The sequence below is a fragment of the Otolemur garnettii genome, unplaced genomic scaffold, assembly GCF_000181295.1.
Source record: "Otolemur garnettii isolate 467f Iridium unplaced genomic scaffold, OtoGar3 scaffold00120, whole genome shotgun sequence".
NCBI classification, from domain to species: domain Eukaryota; kingdom Metazoa; phylum Chordata; class Mammalia; order Primates; family Galagidae; genus Otolemur; species Otolemur garnettii.
Window position 1 is genome coordinate 5,341,540 of NW_003852515.1, and position 16,359 is coordinate 5,357,898.

A 16,359-nucleotide genomic window follows, 5' to 3' on the forward strand; every position below is an offset into this window, starting at 1 on the left:
ATAGAACCATAATGTGCTCATTAGATTGACTAGATTGTGGAACCACTACTAGTATTTTTAAGATTAATTTATACTGGATAATTGCTAAATTAATCTTTTTAACATTGTAGATTATACTTCAGGTGCACTAAACTCCTGGATAGGCTTCACTGAAGTATATCTGCAGTTAATACTTATGGTCACTAATATCAATACATCACTGATACTGTATGATAATGATCATACACTTATGTATTGGAAATCCTCACTCTCCTGTAAGCAGTGCTGGTCTGATGAGCACTGTGAGTGTGAGAAGTAATTCATCCCACTAGGTCTCATGGCTCAGCTGGAGAGGGCTTAGATCGCCCACATTTCTTCAAAAAGTTAATGACTCCTCTTTTCATATGAGATTCCAATATAATCTCAGTGGGGCAGAGGGGTCTTATTTGTTTAATCTGCGGAAGAAAAAGAAACAGAAGACAGTAGCAGGTCTTTTAAGCCCTCCACCCCTGGAATTACTGGCTATGCCTTGTCTCAGTCTTCCCTACAAATTAATACTAATTAGATCCCATATTTGCTATGATTTTGAAACATGCAGATACAATTTACCTCAAAGACTAAACGCCTGCTTCCCCCCCTTTAGAAGCTAGACTAAGATAAGTAAAATGAATCCTCAGTAACTTGCCTAGCTTGAATAGTTACCAATATTTTCATTCTCTTCCACTAAATTTTTTTTTTCTGGAAAAGGAAATTCTAGTAGTCATCATGTCATTGAGCCATAAATGTTTAATTGTGCATCTCAAACTGACAGGGATATTTTTAAAAATATGATTTTATCATTGTCACACCTAGCAAAATCAATAATTTCTTATCATCCAATGTTAGTCCGTATTCACACTTGTTTCAGAGGTGACTTTTTAGAGTTGCCTGTTCATATCAGGATCCAGGTAAGCTTCATATGTTCCATTTGCAGTTTGTTTGTTGCGTCTCATAAGTGCTTCTCAAGCCATTTCCCCCCCCAAATCATTGATTTATAGAAAAAGCAGGTCATTTGTCCTAGAAACTAACCCATATTTCACATGTGGCCTAATTCTTCTTTATGGTATTGTGTAACTTGTTCTTCCATTGCCTGAATATCTTGTAGATTAATAGTTAAGTTTAGAGACTGGAGTAAAGTTCAGTGGTTTTGTTTTCTTAAGGAACGAAGACTTCAGAGGAAGGAGGTGAAGTATATCACCAGATATGAAATATTCAGTTGTTTGCTTTCAGCAAGGCTGAAATGCATTGGGGGTTTAGGTATAATCCCTCGGTTTTAAAGTTCTCCCACCAACCGTTAGCCTAATGCTTTTAGCATCCATTGATAATTATTGCTTAATCCATTATTTACAACCATTTCTTTTCTTTTTTTGTAGAGACAGACTCTCACTTTGTGGCCCTCAGTAGAGTGTTGTGGCGTCACACAGCTCACAGCAACCTCCAGCTCCTGGGCTTAAGCAATTCTCTTGCCTCAGCCTCCTGAGTAGCTAGGACTACAGGCGCCTGCCACAATGCCTGGCTATTTTTTGCTTGCAGTTCGGCCAGGGCTGGGTTTGAACCTGCCACCCTTGGTATATGGGGCTGGCACCCTACTCACTGAGCCACAGGTGCCACCCTACAACCATTTCTTTATTTTCTTTCTTTCTTTTTTTTTTTTTTGTTTGGAGACAGAGGCTCAAGCTGTTGCCCTGGGTAGAGTGCCATGGCGTCACAGCTCCCAGCAACCTCAAGCTCTTGGGCTTAAGTGTTTCTCTTCCCTCAGCCTCCCAAGTAGCCGGGACTACAGGCGCCCACCACAATGCCCGGCTATTTCTTGGTTGTAGTTGTCATTGTCGTTGTTTGACAGGCCCAGGCTGGATTCAAACCTGCCAGCTCTGGTGTAGGTGGCTGGTGCTCTAGCCGCTTGAGCTACAGGTGTGCCTAGCCTGTAACCATTTCTTTTGACTTTTTTTCACTGGAATTATTCTATAAACAAGAACGTTCTTTATCAACTGTTTAGTGCCCTTGAAATATGGTACTTATAAGAAAAACAAGATAAATCTTTGATATTTTTCTTTTACATGTTAGTTTGCAACCACCAATGGAGTCTAGGAAGGGTTTCTTTTTTTAAAATGCTGTATTTAATTCATAGATTTTTGTATAGTTACTGTATTTTAATTCACTACCATAATTCTTTTGTATGAAAATTGACACTGTATCCACACAAAAAGATATCCCAGGTTAATCTTGTATTATTGTACATTTCTTGTCCCAGACTTTACACGGGGTGGCCATATCTCCAGAGTCGTGGAAAAAAGGCATTTACAGACTGCAGTCTGAATTTGGGGAAAACTTACTGCTGCCACACCTTTTTAGAGTTAGAATTTGGAAAAGCGCACATACAGAGGTGGACACAACAAACTTACTCATGACATAACCAACTCAAAGTGTGTGCACACCTACACGTACACTTTATGAGTTATGAAAAAGTATGAGTTTATATTGATACTTATAATTTTTACTTATTTTTATTACATATTTTTTTTTCTCCTTGACATTAAAAATTTTGGTTCATCTCAGAAGAAAGAAATTTAAACAATTTTTGTTCGAAGGGTATTAACATAATTCTTTGCTTGCTTTATCTTATATTTACAGTATAGGGCATTCCAGAAGTCAGCACACGTAGAGAAGATGGGAAATGGTAGCTAAATGTACCTTTATTTACAAAATATTTATTATAGAATTTTACAAAATAGTCCTGTGTTGGCTACCTCTTCATAAAGTTTTGTAATGAGTATTTTGTAAATGTACATTTAGCTATAATTTCTCATTTTCACTCTGCATGTTGACTTTTGGGATAGCCTGCCATTTCAAAATAGCAATAAAACAGATTTCTTTGTTTTCTCTTATGCTTAGACTCAATATGCATGTATATTATTATCTCAGTAGGCATGTATATAGTAAGGATTCTGTGTTTTAAAAGTCACTGGAATTGTTTCTTTTTTCATTGTGGTTCTGACATCAATACAAAATATTTTTAGGTTTCATTTATTTCTGTTTGTTTTCAGTTTTAGGAATTTTTTTTCCTCTTTGCTTTTCTATTTTATTTTTTAAAATAGGAGTATAAAGTAAACTTTTGTAACTGCATTCATAGGAATCTCACTTTTATCCTTTTCTTCACTCTTCTAATCTCCTTTTATAAAAGCTATATTAGCTTTTAAGTTATTCTTTCTCATTTTTTAAAAAATGAAAGCAAATGGCCTATAGGCATACCTCACCCTTTAAACTAATACTGTATATATGTTATCTCACCCCACAGTAGTAATATGAGAATTGTCCTCATTCCTTTTTTTTTTTTAATCATTTTTTAGTGTTCCCAGAAAGTGATTGACTTTCATTAGCCAACTTTTAAAGCCAGTGTTTACTAATGGGAAGAGAAGAGGAAGGCAGTAATTATCAAACTATGTGTTATTTACTCTGTAAGGTAGGATTATTCTATTAGAGAGGAAGATATTGAAGTTTAGTAAGATGTAGTAACATACTTCCAATCACATGGCAGGGAAGAGAGATCCTTAGGTTAGGACTTGACTTTGACTCTGAAGGCCCTGTCTTTCTGGTACGTCATGAATAATGTGACCTGGCTTTCCAGCTTTCAGTGATTGTTAGACTGTCAGACAGTGACTTTTTAATCTAACATTTTAGGGCATCTTGTTTTTTAATTTTGTTTTTTGGTTCATATACATAAGAACTTGATAGAAAACCTCACTTTTGTGGTTTTTAAAGAATTTTTGAAAGTTGTATTCTATAAAAAAAGTATATAAAATGCAGTTAGTGTTATAACAACAATGGGAATTGATCGTTGTCTCTTCAGTAAATTCTATAATGGGAAATTCTCTCTCTTGAAAATATATTGCCCTAAATTTAACAAGTTTTTTTTTTCTCTTTTAGTTTGGGAATACCTGCTACTGCAATTCAGTTCTTCAAGCACTTTATTTTTGTCGTCCATTTCGGGAAAAAGTTCTAGCCTACAAGAGTCAACCTAGGAAGAAGGAGAACCTTCTTACATGCTTAGCAGATCTCTTCCATAGCATAGCCACTCAGAAGAAAAAGGTTGGAGTAATACCTCCTAAGAAATTCATAACAAGGTTACGGAAAGAAAATGGTAATTCTACTTTTCAGCACGTTGATTACATAAGCATTTGTTGAGCATCATCTTTATGCCTGATAACATGTTAGGTGTTGGAAAAACCAAAAACAAAGATAACTGAAGAATGTCTTCATGGAGGTACCAGTTTAGTAGAGGAGTTAGTCTCATAGTAGTTACCACGAGCTATGATTAATGCTTAAAGTGTGTTATACAGAGATAAAATTCTATGTTCCAGAAGATGGAAACTCACAATTTCTTTTTTGCTTGCTTGGCTTTTCACATGAGCATGCATTTGTTGTTTTTAATAATGATTTCATGGGTCTTAACTCATTTGATCCTTGCAGTAGCTTTAGCTAGAGAGCAGGTTATATCCTGCAATTTAGCCATGAAAAAACCAGAAGCTGAAAACTTGTCAGGAGTCACACCCCGGGGAAAAGAAAGAGCCAGTATAAGAACTTAGTCCTTCTGGTTTAGGATAGATAAATTCTAATCCCCCACTCCCTTTAAAAATATCTCCTGAGTAAGCCCTGCCTCTGTTTTCTCTTTTGAAATATTTTTCATTTAATTTTCACAAGCCATTAAGTTAGAAGTTACCACCTCAGTTTACACAAGATAACTGAGACTCAGAGAAGTTAATTTGTCTAAGGTCACAAGAATTATGGCAGAGCATGGTATACAGACTCACTTCTCCTGATTCCTAAGCCCAGGGTTCTGTCTGATGTGGTATACTGCCTTAAAATTCAAATGAAAATTAAATAACATGTGGAATTGTTTGCTGTAGGCATTTCAGTCATTGTAGAAATAAAATTGCATGGCATTTTTGTTTTATTACCTATTAAATAGAAAGATGCCCACAAATATGATTTGAGACGTCCTTAAGGTTGTTATTAAATACACGTCCACGAGTGTGTAATCCTGCCCATGAATCAGTGACACTGTTCATTATCAGGTTGATTGAGATAAGCCTGGATCTTGTCTATTTCCCTGAAACATCAGAAGACCCTGAAATAGCAGGGCACAGCTGTGGGCTATTAGTCTTGAGTCAGCTACATGGGTTAAAGATTTGTTCATTTTCTCCTCATTCGCATGTGGAATAGTTGATTGCCCACAAAAATATATCTTTTTGTTTCCCTTAATGAAAACTGAACGTGTTTATTTCTGAGATTACAGATCTGTTTAATATCTTCTATTTTTTAGAAAACCAAATATAACTTATTAGAATGTGGATTGAGCATTCAAGTCTTCCCACTCTTACTGTCTGTATCAGTGTGAAACTTTACAGGTTTGTCTTACTGGAAAACTGGCATGCGTGGTGATTGAACATGTCATGCTTTCTCAGTGACTTTGTTAGTATTTCAGAAATGTTCAAAGTCAGAGTGTGTAGCACATGCAGGGCAGATGTCATTCTCCTTCTCGTTTAACAGTAGCTTTTCTTGGCCTACGCATCTAGCGCATGCGCTGTGTAGGTGTGCGGCTGCCTGTGCTGCTGAGCAGGGTTCCAGTTGTTGTGCTCTGTGAGTTCAGTGTGGTTATGCACCTGTGGCTTCATGTGTTTTGCTTATTAAGTCTGGGATATTTTTACAGTGTTCAATAATTTTTTGTAGTTAAATATTTTCTGAAATTTTATTTAGACCCAGCATATTGATAACACAGTAGACTTAATAAATACTTAATTAAATGAGAGTGATTTCAGAATAGATATTTATTCTAAAGTCCATCTTTTCATAAGTTTTGCTTCATTTTCCTAAACTTCAAAAATAATATTTAATAGAAAAGTATTTTTTAAAACAGAAGGTATTTTATTATTTGATGTTCCTGGCATTTGTAAATATGTTTTGAAATATATTTCTGGCTTTTGAATTTTTCCCCGATAATTGTGGTGAAAAGAATATACATTTCAGAAGGGATTTAATATATTAATATATTACCCACATATCTTTCCTTCTTAAATTTTGCTTGTTTTAAATCTCTGAAAATATGTTATCTATATTAGTATTGCTACTAACTTTCACTGTTGGGCAGTTCTTACTAAATCAGTTTCCTTCCATACTGTGTTAAAAACTTCATGTCTTATTCTCAATAGGATAGGTGCTTCATCCTGTTTTAAACAGTGTTGCTTTATGCTACTAATGTTTTCAATATTCCTTGTTAAGAACTGATTTTAATTTCTATTCATTCATGATTTCTTGTTTAAATCATATTACCAAATTGCAGCATAAGAGGACTGTTGGAGGGTGTTCTTACACACAGTGCAACACACTAACTTGTGTTATCTCAGATGGTGGGATGGATGCTAGCTGAATATCTGAATTGATTTACTGTGATACATATATTTCCTGCTGTGTGCAAGGCACAGAAGATACCGAAATAGGCTTTCAGGGATTTGACAGTTTAGTGAGAAAGACAGATCATCAACAGTTGCAAAAAATATTTTATAATTTTTTTTTATATTTTATAAAATATTAAAAACTGTGTCACTGCCATGAAGAGAAAGAAGGCAGGGAAAGGGGACAGAGAATGAGGGAGTTGCTAGTTTAGATGTCAGTGGTTGGAGAAGGTGTTTTATAAGGTGATGTTAGATCAGAAATTAAAGTAAGAAATAAACCATTTGAAGGATGGCAAGAAGACTAGTGTAGTGTAGTGCAAGTTAGAGAAAAAGGCAAGGTCCTAGAACTTGGGTTTTATTTGGAAGGCATGGAGGCAGATGGTATGCTCTGGTTTGCATTAGGAGAAGATCTCCATGGCTACTGGGTGGGAAATGGGTGGGTGCAGGCAGCATGAGAGTAGAGGCAAGAGACCAGCCTGGGGGCTGTTGCAATACCTTGGTTAAGAAATGAGGTAATTTCTTTACATTATTCATTTATAGGCTCCATGCTATTGTTTTAGAAGAATTAAAACACTGGTTGGTGGTCTAATTGTGTCAATTAGAGCTGACTCTCAAGTGGACTGTTTGGGATCACTGTTTAAGGTGGGCTGGAGGGGCCCATCAGTTGGTATCTGTAGTAGGTATGTTGTTCCCACTTACAGAATCTTAGTGAATTGCTGTTTGTGGACAAATCTACATTCCTCATGTCATCATTGCTGTTTCTACCCCTGTTTTTCCTTTCCATTCATTCATTCAAAAAAATGAGAAGCACATCTAATATGTGGCAGGTACTGTTACAAGTGCTAGGGACATAGCAGGGAATGAGATAAAAAGGGTCCTTGTTGTCAAGGAACCTGTATGGAAATAGCAATAGCTCAGGTGCCGTGGAGAGATACAGATGTGTATGTATATATATATTTAAGTCTTGGTCTTCCTCAAGTGAGGAAATGTTAGTTGTTCACAAATAAAACTTATTACATAGATTCGAATAATTTCTTATATTTATTTCAAATGCTTTTTTTCCTCCAAGACATCATAAAAAGGTATTTTGTGTAATGAAAGCTGTAGCTGTTTTTGAGTTTGGTTTTTCTTTTTTTTTCATTAATACTACAGCTATATCAAGGACTATAATAATTTATAATCATACATTTATTTAATAATGAAATTGTCTGTCTCTCCCCCACTAGACTGTCATTTCCATGATGGAGGGAAACCATTTGTTTTTGCTCACCATTGTATTTCCAGCACATAATCCAGTTCCTGGCACATAGTAGGTGCTTACTAAATATTTGTTAAATGAGTGAATGAATGAATGAATGGATTTGTTTAATTTACCAAAGCAAGTTTGAAGTGCACCTTTTCTATACTACTTAGCAATGAAGAAAGTAAACTGTAAAACTGGGTTTTAAGAATTAAATCTACTATGATTCACAGAGATTGTTCTATTGATTTTTTTTTTTTTTGATATTATGCAGTCCTGATTGATGTTTTAAAAACTGTCATGACTGCTTTCTGGTACTGCAAGCTTCTGGCATATTCAGAATATTATGCATGTGCATATATATACACCCACATATATATATAAAATGTATATCTGTATGTATATATATAAATTATTTCAGAAATATCTTAACAAAAGTTTAAAAAGTATTTTTTGGTTCACTTTGCATCTCATTTCCAGAACATTCAAGGAAGTTGAAATATTTTTGTGACTGCAAAGTCATGGTTTTGTATTGAAAGAGCATCCAAAAAAAAGATGTTGTAAATTTTTAAAAAGCAAAAACATTTGCACATTTTTGCTAAAATAAAGTCACTATTTTGAAAAACATGTATACAGGCTAAAATAAAATTTTTAACAGGAAAAAATTAAACAACTTTAGATTGTGGCATTGAGCCAGCATGTAGTTATCCCCTGTAGTGAATTAATCATCTCCAGCCTTCTTATAAGTGGTATTTATAAGATTATTTGACTAGTCTTCCCCCATTATCCTTCTTTTTGGATTCCTCCATGACTTTTCCAATTTGTTTTTACTTTTCTTAGTTACCCCTCCCCAACCAATTGTAGCATAATTACCTTCCAGTCTTTGTTGGACCTTATTGAGTTGGTTGATCATGCCCTAGGGATAGGTGAGTGAGTGAGAGATGAATGTTCTTGATGTGGAAAGCATTCGAGTGCACTTAAGGAAGCTGCCTAGACACTACACTGAAATGTGGAGGCTAGTGTAAGAGGCAGGTGGAAAAGAAGCCATGAACCAGGCCATCAAGGGTGTGGGAGGTTGGCAGATGGTCTCAGAGAGAAGAGGGTCGGGGTCATGGTGTGGCTTGATTTTGTGCAGTTTTTTGATTGAGGGAAAGTTTTGATATATAAGTGAAAGTGTAATAGTTTAGTTAGTAGACGTGGCAGCAGGGAGCTAGAAAATGCCAAAGACTGAGGAGATGGGAAATTTGTTTAAAACAGAATATGGTTCCTAGAATGAGCAGAAGAAGGGTTGGGAGTGAAGAGAAAGAATCCCAAGGACAAGGAAGGCCGTAAGATATAACAGGCAAACGCGAGTAGTGAAGGATAGCAATTGAGGGGTGAAGTATTTATTATTTTCAGAGATGGAGGATTGTTGGATTGAGAGGCAAAGTTAAATTGACATTGGTTAGCTCAGTTTTGGTCTCTAGACCATTCCAGTGGCAGGACGGTCTGAGGGTTCTAAACCTGACTCGGCCTGGCCGTGGAGGGATAGAGTAGACTGGGAGAGGGTTTGAGGGTTGCAGGCTGATAATTAGATGGTAAGTCCACTTAGGCTAATACAGTAACTTTTACAACTCATGGTTTTCATTGTTTTTAAGCATAACACAAGGAGATTGTTTAAGGTTAATGGAATCCCTCAGCCTGAACTTGTAGCCAAGGAATGAAATACGGCTCCAGCTACTTTTTTTTTTACCCCAATCCTGGGGTAATCCCAGTCTCACTGTATTGCCCATTCTGGGCTCAAGTGATCTTCTCTCCTCAGCCTTCACGTGCAAGCTACTGTGCTCAGCTCCACATTCTTAATATGACTGTATTTAATTTGAGTTTCAAATTTGTGCAGTGAGTTTGGGTATATGAAAACAACTAAATAATGAATATGAAAGATTTAAAGTGAATTTTAAATGTAACGCAAGAGATGTGAGGTAAAAATCTTAGTTAAAAGATTCAGTGTCTGAGTCAAACATGTGTGTTCGCAGCCAGGTGCAGTGGCTCATGCCTGTCATCCTAGCTCTTTGAGAGGCTGAGGTGGGAGGATCACTTGAGGTTAGGTGTTTAGGATCAGCCTGAGCAAGAGTGAGACCCTGTATCTCCTAAAAACAGAGGAATTAGCTGGGGATGTGGCCAGTGCTTATAGTCCCAGCTACTCTAGAGGCTAAGGCAGGAGGATCACTTGAACCCTGGAATTTGAGTTTGCTGTGAGCTAGGCTGACGCCACAGAACTCTGGCCTGGGCAACAGAGCGAGACTCTGTCCCAAAACCCAACAAATAAACAAAAAACTTGTGTCTGCAGTGTGAAACTGAAGGAAAGGAGACTATTAGTGGGCTAAGTGAAGGGAGCCGATGAGTACTGGAGTGATCATAATAGAAATGGAACAGCCTAGAGACTTGCAGGAAATGGTTTTTAAAAATTAAAAGGGTTGGTTGGGTGTGGTGGCTCATGCCAGTAATCCTAGCACTTTGGGAGGCTGAGGTGAGAGGATTGCTTGAGCTCAGGAGTTCGAGACCAGCCTGAGCAACAATGAGACCCCCATCTCTACTAAAAGTAGAAAAATTAGCTGGATGTCATGGTGCATACCTGTAGTCCCAGCTTCTCTGGAGGCTGAGGCAAAAGGATCCCTTGAGCTCAGAAGTTGGAGGTTGCTGTGAGGAAGGCTGATGCCCTGGCACTGTAGCCTGAGGACAAAGTGAAATTATTCTTCTCTCCAAAAAAAAAAAAAAGCGTAGGAAGAAAGTAGATATGAAGGATGTGCAACAGGCAGTGATGGGGAGTAGGAAGTGGGCTTTTTGTATGGAAAGTTGTGTTATTTTTAAAAACACAAATAACACAATCTCACAGTAAAATTTCGGCTATTAAAAGTATACAGTTTCTATGGATCCTTTGCCCCCTCCCTAGCTGTTCAATCTTTCTTAAAAATAACTTGATTTTTCAAACCCTTTTCTCTGCATTTAAATAGATATGTTCAAACAGAAAGCTATAGTCACATTTGTGGGTTCTTCTGGTATTGGTTTGTTTTTCGTAAGTGGGATCCACCATACATACTCAGCATCCTTGTTTCACTTAGTGTCTTGGAGGTTTTACCATGTATGTTCATATGGAATAACTTCCATTTTAACTTTTACTTGGTGCTCTATAATCATACAATAATTTAAATAAACTATTCTGCTGGTAAACATTTAGGACATTTTCACATGTTGCTGTTATGAATAAGCAGCCACATTTATGCTTGTTTCAGTACATGAGCTGATAATGTACCTGGTATTGATACCTAGGAGAACTGGGTTCCAGTAAAGTGTAAAGTGTGCTTTCAACTCGCCCTGTCAGTTTCTGCCCTCAACAGCAGTGGCTGAGAATGCCCATTTCTCCATACTCAAGCCAACTCTTGACACTAAGTCATTTTCTATTTTGCCAAAGTGATGGGCCAAATGAATTTTTGTCATTGTTTTAATTTTTATTCCTCAACCACTTGTCATGTATTCTTTGAGCATTTGTATTTCTGTTGTGAATTGCCTGTTATTTCTCTTTGCCCGTTTTTTTGAGTTGGTTTTCCCTTTCTTGTTTTATAAAGGAGTTTTTTGAATACTCTGGACATTAAGATGCAAATACGTTCTCCTGTTTGTCAGTTGTCTTCACTTTTGTTGACTTTGCCATATAAAAGTTCTTAATTTTTATGCAGTCATTCTTGGATGAGTTTTGTGTTATGTTTAGTAGCAACAAGAAGACAGGTTGAGAATCCCTAACCTGAAAATTTGAAATCTGAAACTTTATGAGTACTGTGATACCACACGGATGGCTGAGATAGTGATACCTTTGGTTTCCAATGGTTCAATGTATACAAACTTTATTTTCTGCAAAAAATTATTTAAAATATTATATAAAAGTACCTTTAGGGTATGCATAAGGTATATATGAAACAAGTCAATTTCATATTTAGATTTGGGTCCCATCCCCAAGATATCTTACTATGTTTATACAGATTTTTTAAATGTGAAACGGTCCAAAATCCAAATCCCATGACCAGACATGGGGATATTCAATCTATAATAAAATTGCTGTAATTATTATTATAGTTATTGTTATTTCTATAGAACAGAATACAAACCCAATAAAATCCATTGTTATGTTCTAAGCAGTTTTAATTTTTATAGCAACTTTGTAAGTACAGGTACTGTTATTATCTCTGTTTTTTGGATGAAGAACTGTACTGCAGGGAGGTTAAATAAATTGGCCTGTGACACACATACTGTTAGAGGTAGAACCGTAATCCCAACTCAGTCTCACCCTAGCAGCTGCATCTTAGATGGAGACTATTTAAGGGTCCTTTTGACACCAAGATTAAAATCATTACAGTAGAACCTCCTTAGTTAGTCACCTTCCTGCATTGATTACCTTAAGTTGACCTAATTTTCACAGACTGGATGTACACCACATGTTGTAAGGCCTAGTTCTTTTTGTTGACCACCTCCATATGTTGACCAGTTTGGTACAGCCCCTTACAGAGGTTCTAATGTATTTATTTTGAATATAACTCCACAATAAATATCTTCACTTGTTCTCATTTTATTAGTTTTTTGTTTGTTTTGAGACAGAGTCTCAAGCTGTTGCCCTGGGTAGAGTGATGTTGTGTCACAGCTCACAGCAACCTCAAACTCTTAGGCTAAAGTGATTCTCTTGTCTCAGCCTCCCAAGTAGCTGGGACTACAGGTGCCCGCCACAATGCCTGGCTATTTTATTGTTGGAGTTTTCATTGTTGTTTTAGCTGGCCCAGGCTGGGTTTGAACCTGCCAGCCTCAGTGTATGTGGCTGGCGTGCTACCCACTGAGCTACATCCCATTTTATATACTGGACAATCAAGACCTTTTTTTATTACCACAGGGTGGAACATTTTCTTGTGTTTCTTAGCCTTTTGAATTTTTTCCCTACAAATTGATAATTGTAAATCCTTTGCCCATTTTCATTTTCTTTTGTATGGGGTCTTTATATATTGAGGATGTAAATTTTTAGGTTTCGCTGTTTTAACTTTCAAAAAGATTTCTAATACATAGAACTTAATTTTATGTAGTCATGCCTATATCTCTTCTAAAATCTAATTTTTTTTTTTTTTTTTTGAGACAGAGCCTCAAGCTATCCCCCTGGGTAGAGTGCCATGGCATCACACTCACAGCAACCTCCAACTCCTGGGCTCAAGCGAGTCTCCTGCCTCTGCCTCCCAAGTAGCTGGGACCACAGGCACCCGCCACAACGCCTGGCCATTTGTTTGGTTGCAGCCATCATTGTTGTTTGGCGGGCCCGGGCTGGGAATTCGAACCCGCCACCTTAGGTGTATGTGGCTGGCGCCTTAGCCGCTTGAGCCACAGGTGCCGAGCCCTAAAATCTAATTTTTAATTCCATTTATCTTAGAAAGACTTCTCCTAAATTTTCCTCTCAATTTGTATGCATTCGTTTTTAAAATGTAAAATCTTTCTTGAATGTATTAAATATATATTGAAGACCTAAAAGTATAATATTCTAAATAGGTAATTCTTCTCAGTGCATTTTGCTGATTAACTCTGGTGTGTTCTTGGGTATAGGCTCACACTGGGCATTACTTGGTAGCCTGGGGAGTCTAGCTGCCTGGTTTGAGTCCTGGTTCTGTCCTTTCCTGGCAGTGTGACCCTCTCTGATTCTATTTTCTCATTTAAAAATAAAGTTAAAACAATATCATTCAGTTGTTAAGAGGATCAAATCAGATGCTGCTTCTGAAGTCCTTACTGCCCTGTGGTAGAGACGTGCAGTGCCAAGCACAGGGCAAAGTGCTTAATACCAGCACTGCCAGGATTTTCATTATAGTTGCTCATTTGTATAACGTACAAGGAGCATTTTGTGGAATTACAAAATCTCACATTGGAGGAGACTTTAGAGATACCCAGATTACATAGATAATTCTTGATAACATTATTCCTAAATCTTATTACACATTAGGGCCACCTAGTTAAGTTTTGAAAAGCCGCAGGTTCTAGGCTTTACTTAAGTCAGAATCTCTAAGATGTATGGCCCAGTAATTTGTTTTTAAGAGACTTTGGGATTCTTAAGCAGTTGGCTTGGCATTGGCAAGTGGTTGTGTATAGCTTCTGCTTTAAAGCTTGCCATGTTGTAATATTTGTGGAATAATAAATTAGATGAGCTAATAAAAAGTGTTATTGTACCTTCCTAGTATCTAATATGGAAATGTGTGAGGCTAGGTTTTGCCCTTTTCTCATGGATCAATTAGTTTTTTTTTTAAGATTTTTATTCATCATAACTTTATTTTCCCCCAATTCAGCCAAAATTTGTAGATGTGAATATTGTCTATTTCTTACATCTCACAAATAATGCTAAGCATTTATAGTTTTAGTTGTGATAGAATACTATTCTTTTTAAAATTTGTTTTTATGAAGTTATTAATTCTGTAATAATTTCCTAATGTTGTTTTTAGAACTTTTTGACAACTACATGCAACAAGATGCTCATGAATTCTTAAATTACCTACTAAATACAATTGCTGATATTTTACAAGAAGAGAGAAAGCAAGAAAAACAAAATGGTCGCTTACCTAACGGCAATATCGATAGTGAAAATAACAACAGCACACCAGACCCAACGTGGGTTCATGAGATTTTTCAGGGAACATTAACTAATGAAACCAGATGTCTTACTTGTGAAACTGTAAGTATATCAGAAAATTTTATATAGAAAAATCTAATTCATTATGTAAAAAGTTGTTCTTTGAGGATGAAAAGATAGGAGGTGAAGTCAAAAGTTGTAATTCTTACTCTGTGAAAGTTAAATTTTTCAGTTGAAAGGAATTTATCTGTACTTTGATGTTATGCTGCTTATTGACATGATACTTGAGGTGGTAGAACGGGAGTTTGAACTACTTGACTTTGTTTCAATTTTGGAGGCCCCAGACCTTTACAGAAATTAGGTCCTATTTAATTTGATAGGAAACTGACAGGCTGGGAAGGTATATTATTTGTTTTTCCCTTTTTCTACAGTTATGTTTAGTGTCTGTTGTTGGAATAAAAACTGGAACATGATGTGTATACTCAAGGAGGAGGAAACACCTATTGCCAGACACTTAGTAATGAAGGCGCTTAGAAATTGTTGTGCCTGAGATTCTATAACTCAGCCTTCCCGTCAGGTTCTTACCTTGTCTGATTTCTCATGTGGGGAATGAAAGATCAGACTCTTATTTAATCAGGTGTCCATTATCCAGTTTAGTCAGTTGAACCAATAATGTTATTTTTAGTATTTTCTGTCCTCTCCCTCCAGGTCAGTACAGAATTCAGTTTAGGATTAGATATTGTATTTAGTTGTACATTACATTTGGCTATGTTTCTTTAGTCTTTTATTTATTTATTTGCTTTTATTTTCCAACTCACTTTTATTTTTATTTTTAAATTATTTTTTATTAAATCATAACTTTGTACATTGATGCATTTATGGGGTTCAGAGTACTGCTTCGATATACAATGTGAAATGCTTACATTGAACTAAGTAACACATCCATCACAATTATACTCATTTCTTAATAGTTTTGAAATGTACCATTGCATCACATGAGGTCAGGTCCCCCCAAATACCCTTCCTCCTCCCATATTCCCCCTGCCCTCTCTCTCCTCTTCCCTTCTACTTTCTGGATGATAGTTATGTTTTGCCATTCATATGAGTGTGCAGGTGATTATAGATTGATTTCATAGTAGTATTGAGTACATTGGATACTTTCCCCCTCATTTTTGAGATACTTCACTAAGAAGAATATGCTCCAGCTCCATCCAGGTAAACATAAAAGATATGAAGTCTCTATTTTTTTTTTTTTTAGAAGATAGAGTCTTACTTTATCGCCCTTGGTAGAGTGCCATGGCAGCATCACACAGCTCACAGCAACCTCCAACTCCTGGGCTTAGGTGATTTTCTTGCCTCAGCCTCCCAAGTAGCTGGGACTACAGGCACTTGCCACAATGCCCAGCTACTTTTTTGTTGTGACTTGGCCTGGGGCCGGGTTTGAACCCGCCACCCTCAGTATATGGGGCTGGTGCTCTACTCACTGAGCCACAGGCACTGCCCGAAGTCTCCATTTTTTATGGCTGCATAGTATTCCATGGTGTACATATACCACAATTTGTTAATCCATCCATGGGTCAATGGGCACTTGGGCTGTTTCCATGTCTTGGCTATTATGAATGTCTGGCGGGGTGGTGTTTAGGTTCATAAGTGGGACTTCCCTGGAGAAAGAGAGCTGGGGTTTAGCGGTTCTTTCCAGCCAGGTAAAACGAGAGGTCTTTTGTTCCTTGCTTATTTGCAGATAGCCTACGGCAGGCTTCCTGCTTGAGGGATTGTCCTCCTGTCCTCTAGTTGATAGGCTTTGTACCTGTAATTTGTTTTCTTGAGTGCTCTTCCTTAAAGTTACAGCTTGCCGAACTTCTTTCTTGGCTCAGCTCCCCACCTTTGGCTTCATAAAGTCCGATTCCATCTGGTTTTTCTTCCTCTGCTCAGGAGTCTCTGCCGAGGGTTGCTAGCAGTCAGCCATCTTCTCAGAATTTCCACCTCTTTACTCTTTTAATCTGAAACATTTCCATGGTCTTTTTTTTTTTTTT

General features: G+C 37.0%; 1 protein-coding gene across 2 annotated transcripts in view; it reads left to right on the forward strand.

Moving 5' to 3' along the window:
* The window catches only part of USP12 (ubiquitin specific peptidase 12), a 94,187-nt gene that overhangs the window by 51,905 nt on the left and 25,923 nt on the right, over positions 1-16,359 (forward strand). The window contains exons 3-4 of one of the 2 annotated variants that reach the window (XM_003797625.3): positions 3,943-4,156; positions 14,199-14,428. In XM_003797625.3, coding sequence (XP_003797673.1) covers positions 3,943-4,156; positions 14,199-14,428 — 444 coding nt within the window. The remainder of the gene's footprint in view (positions 1-3,942; positions 4,157-14,198; positions 14,429-16,359) is intronic. The other variant, XM_023517760.1, reaches the window with a different exon arrangement.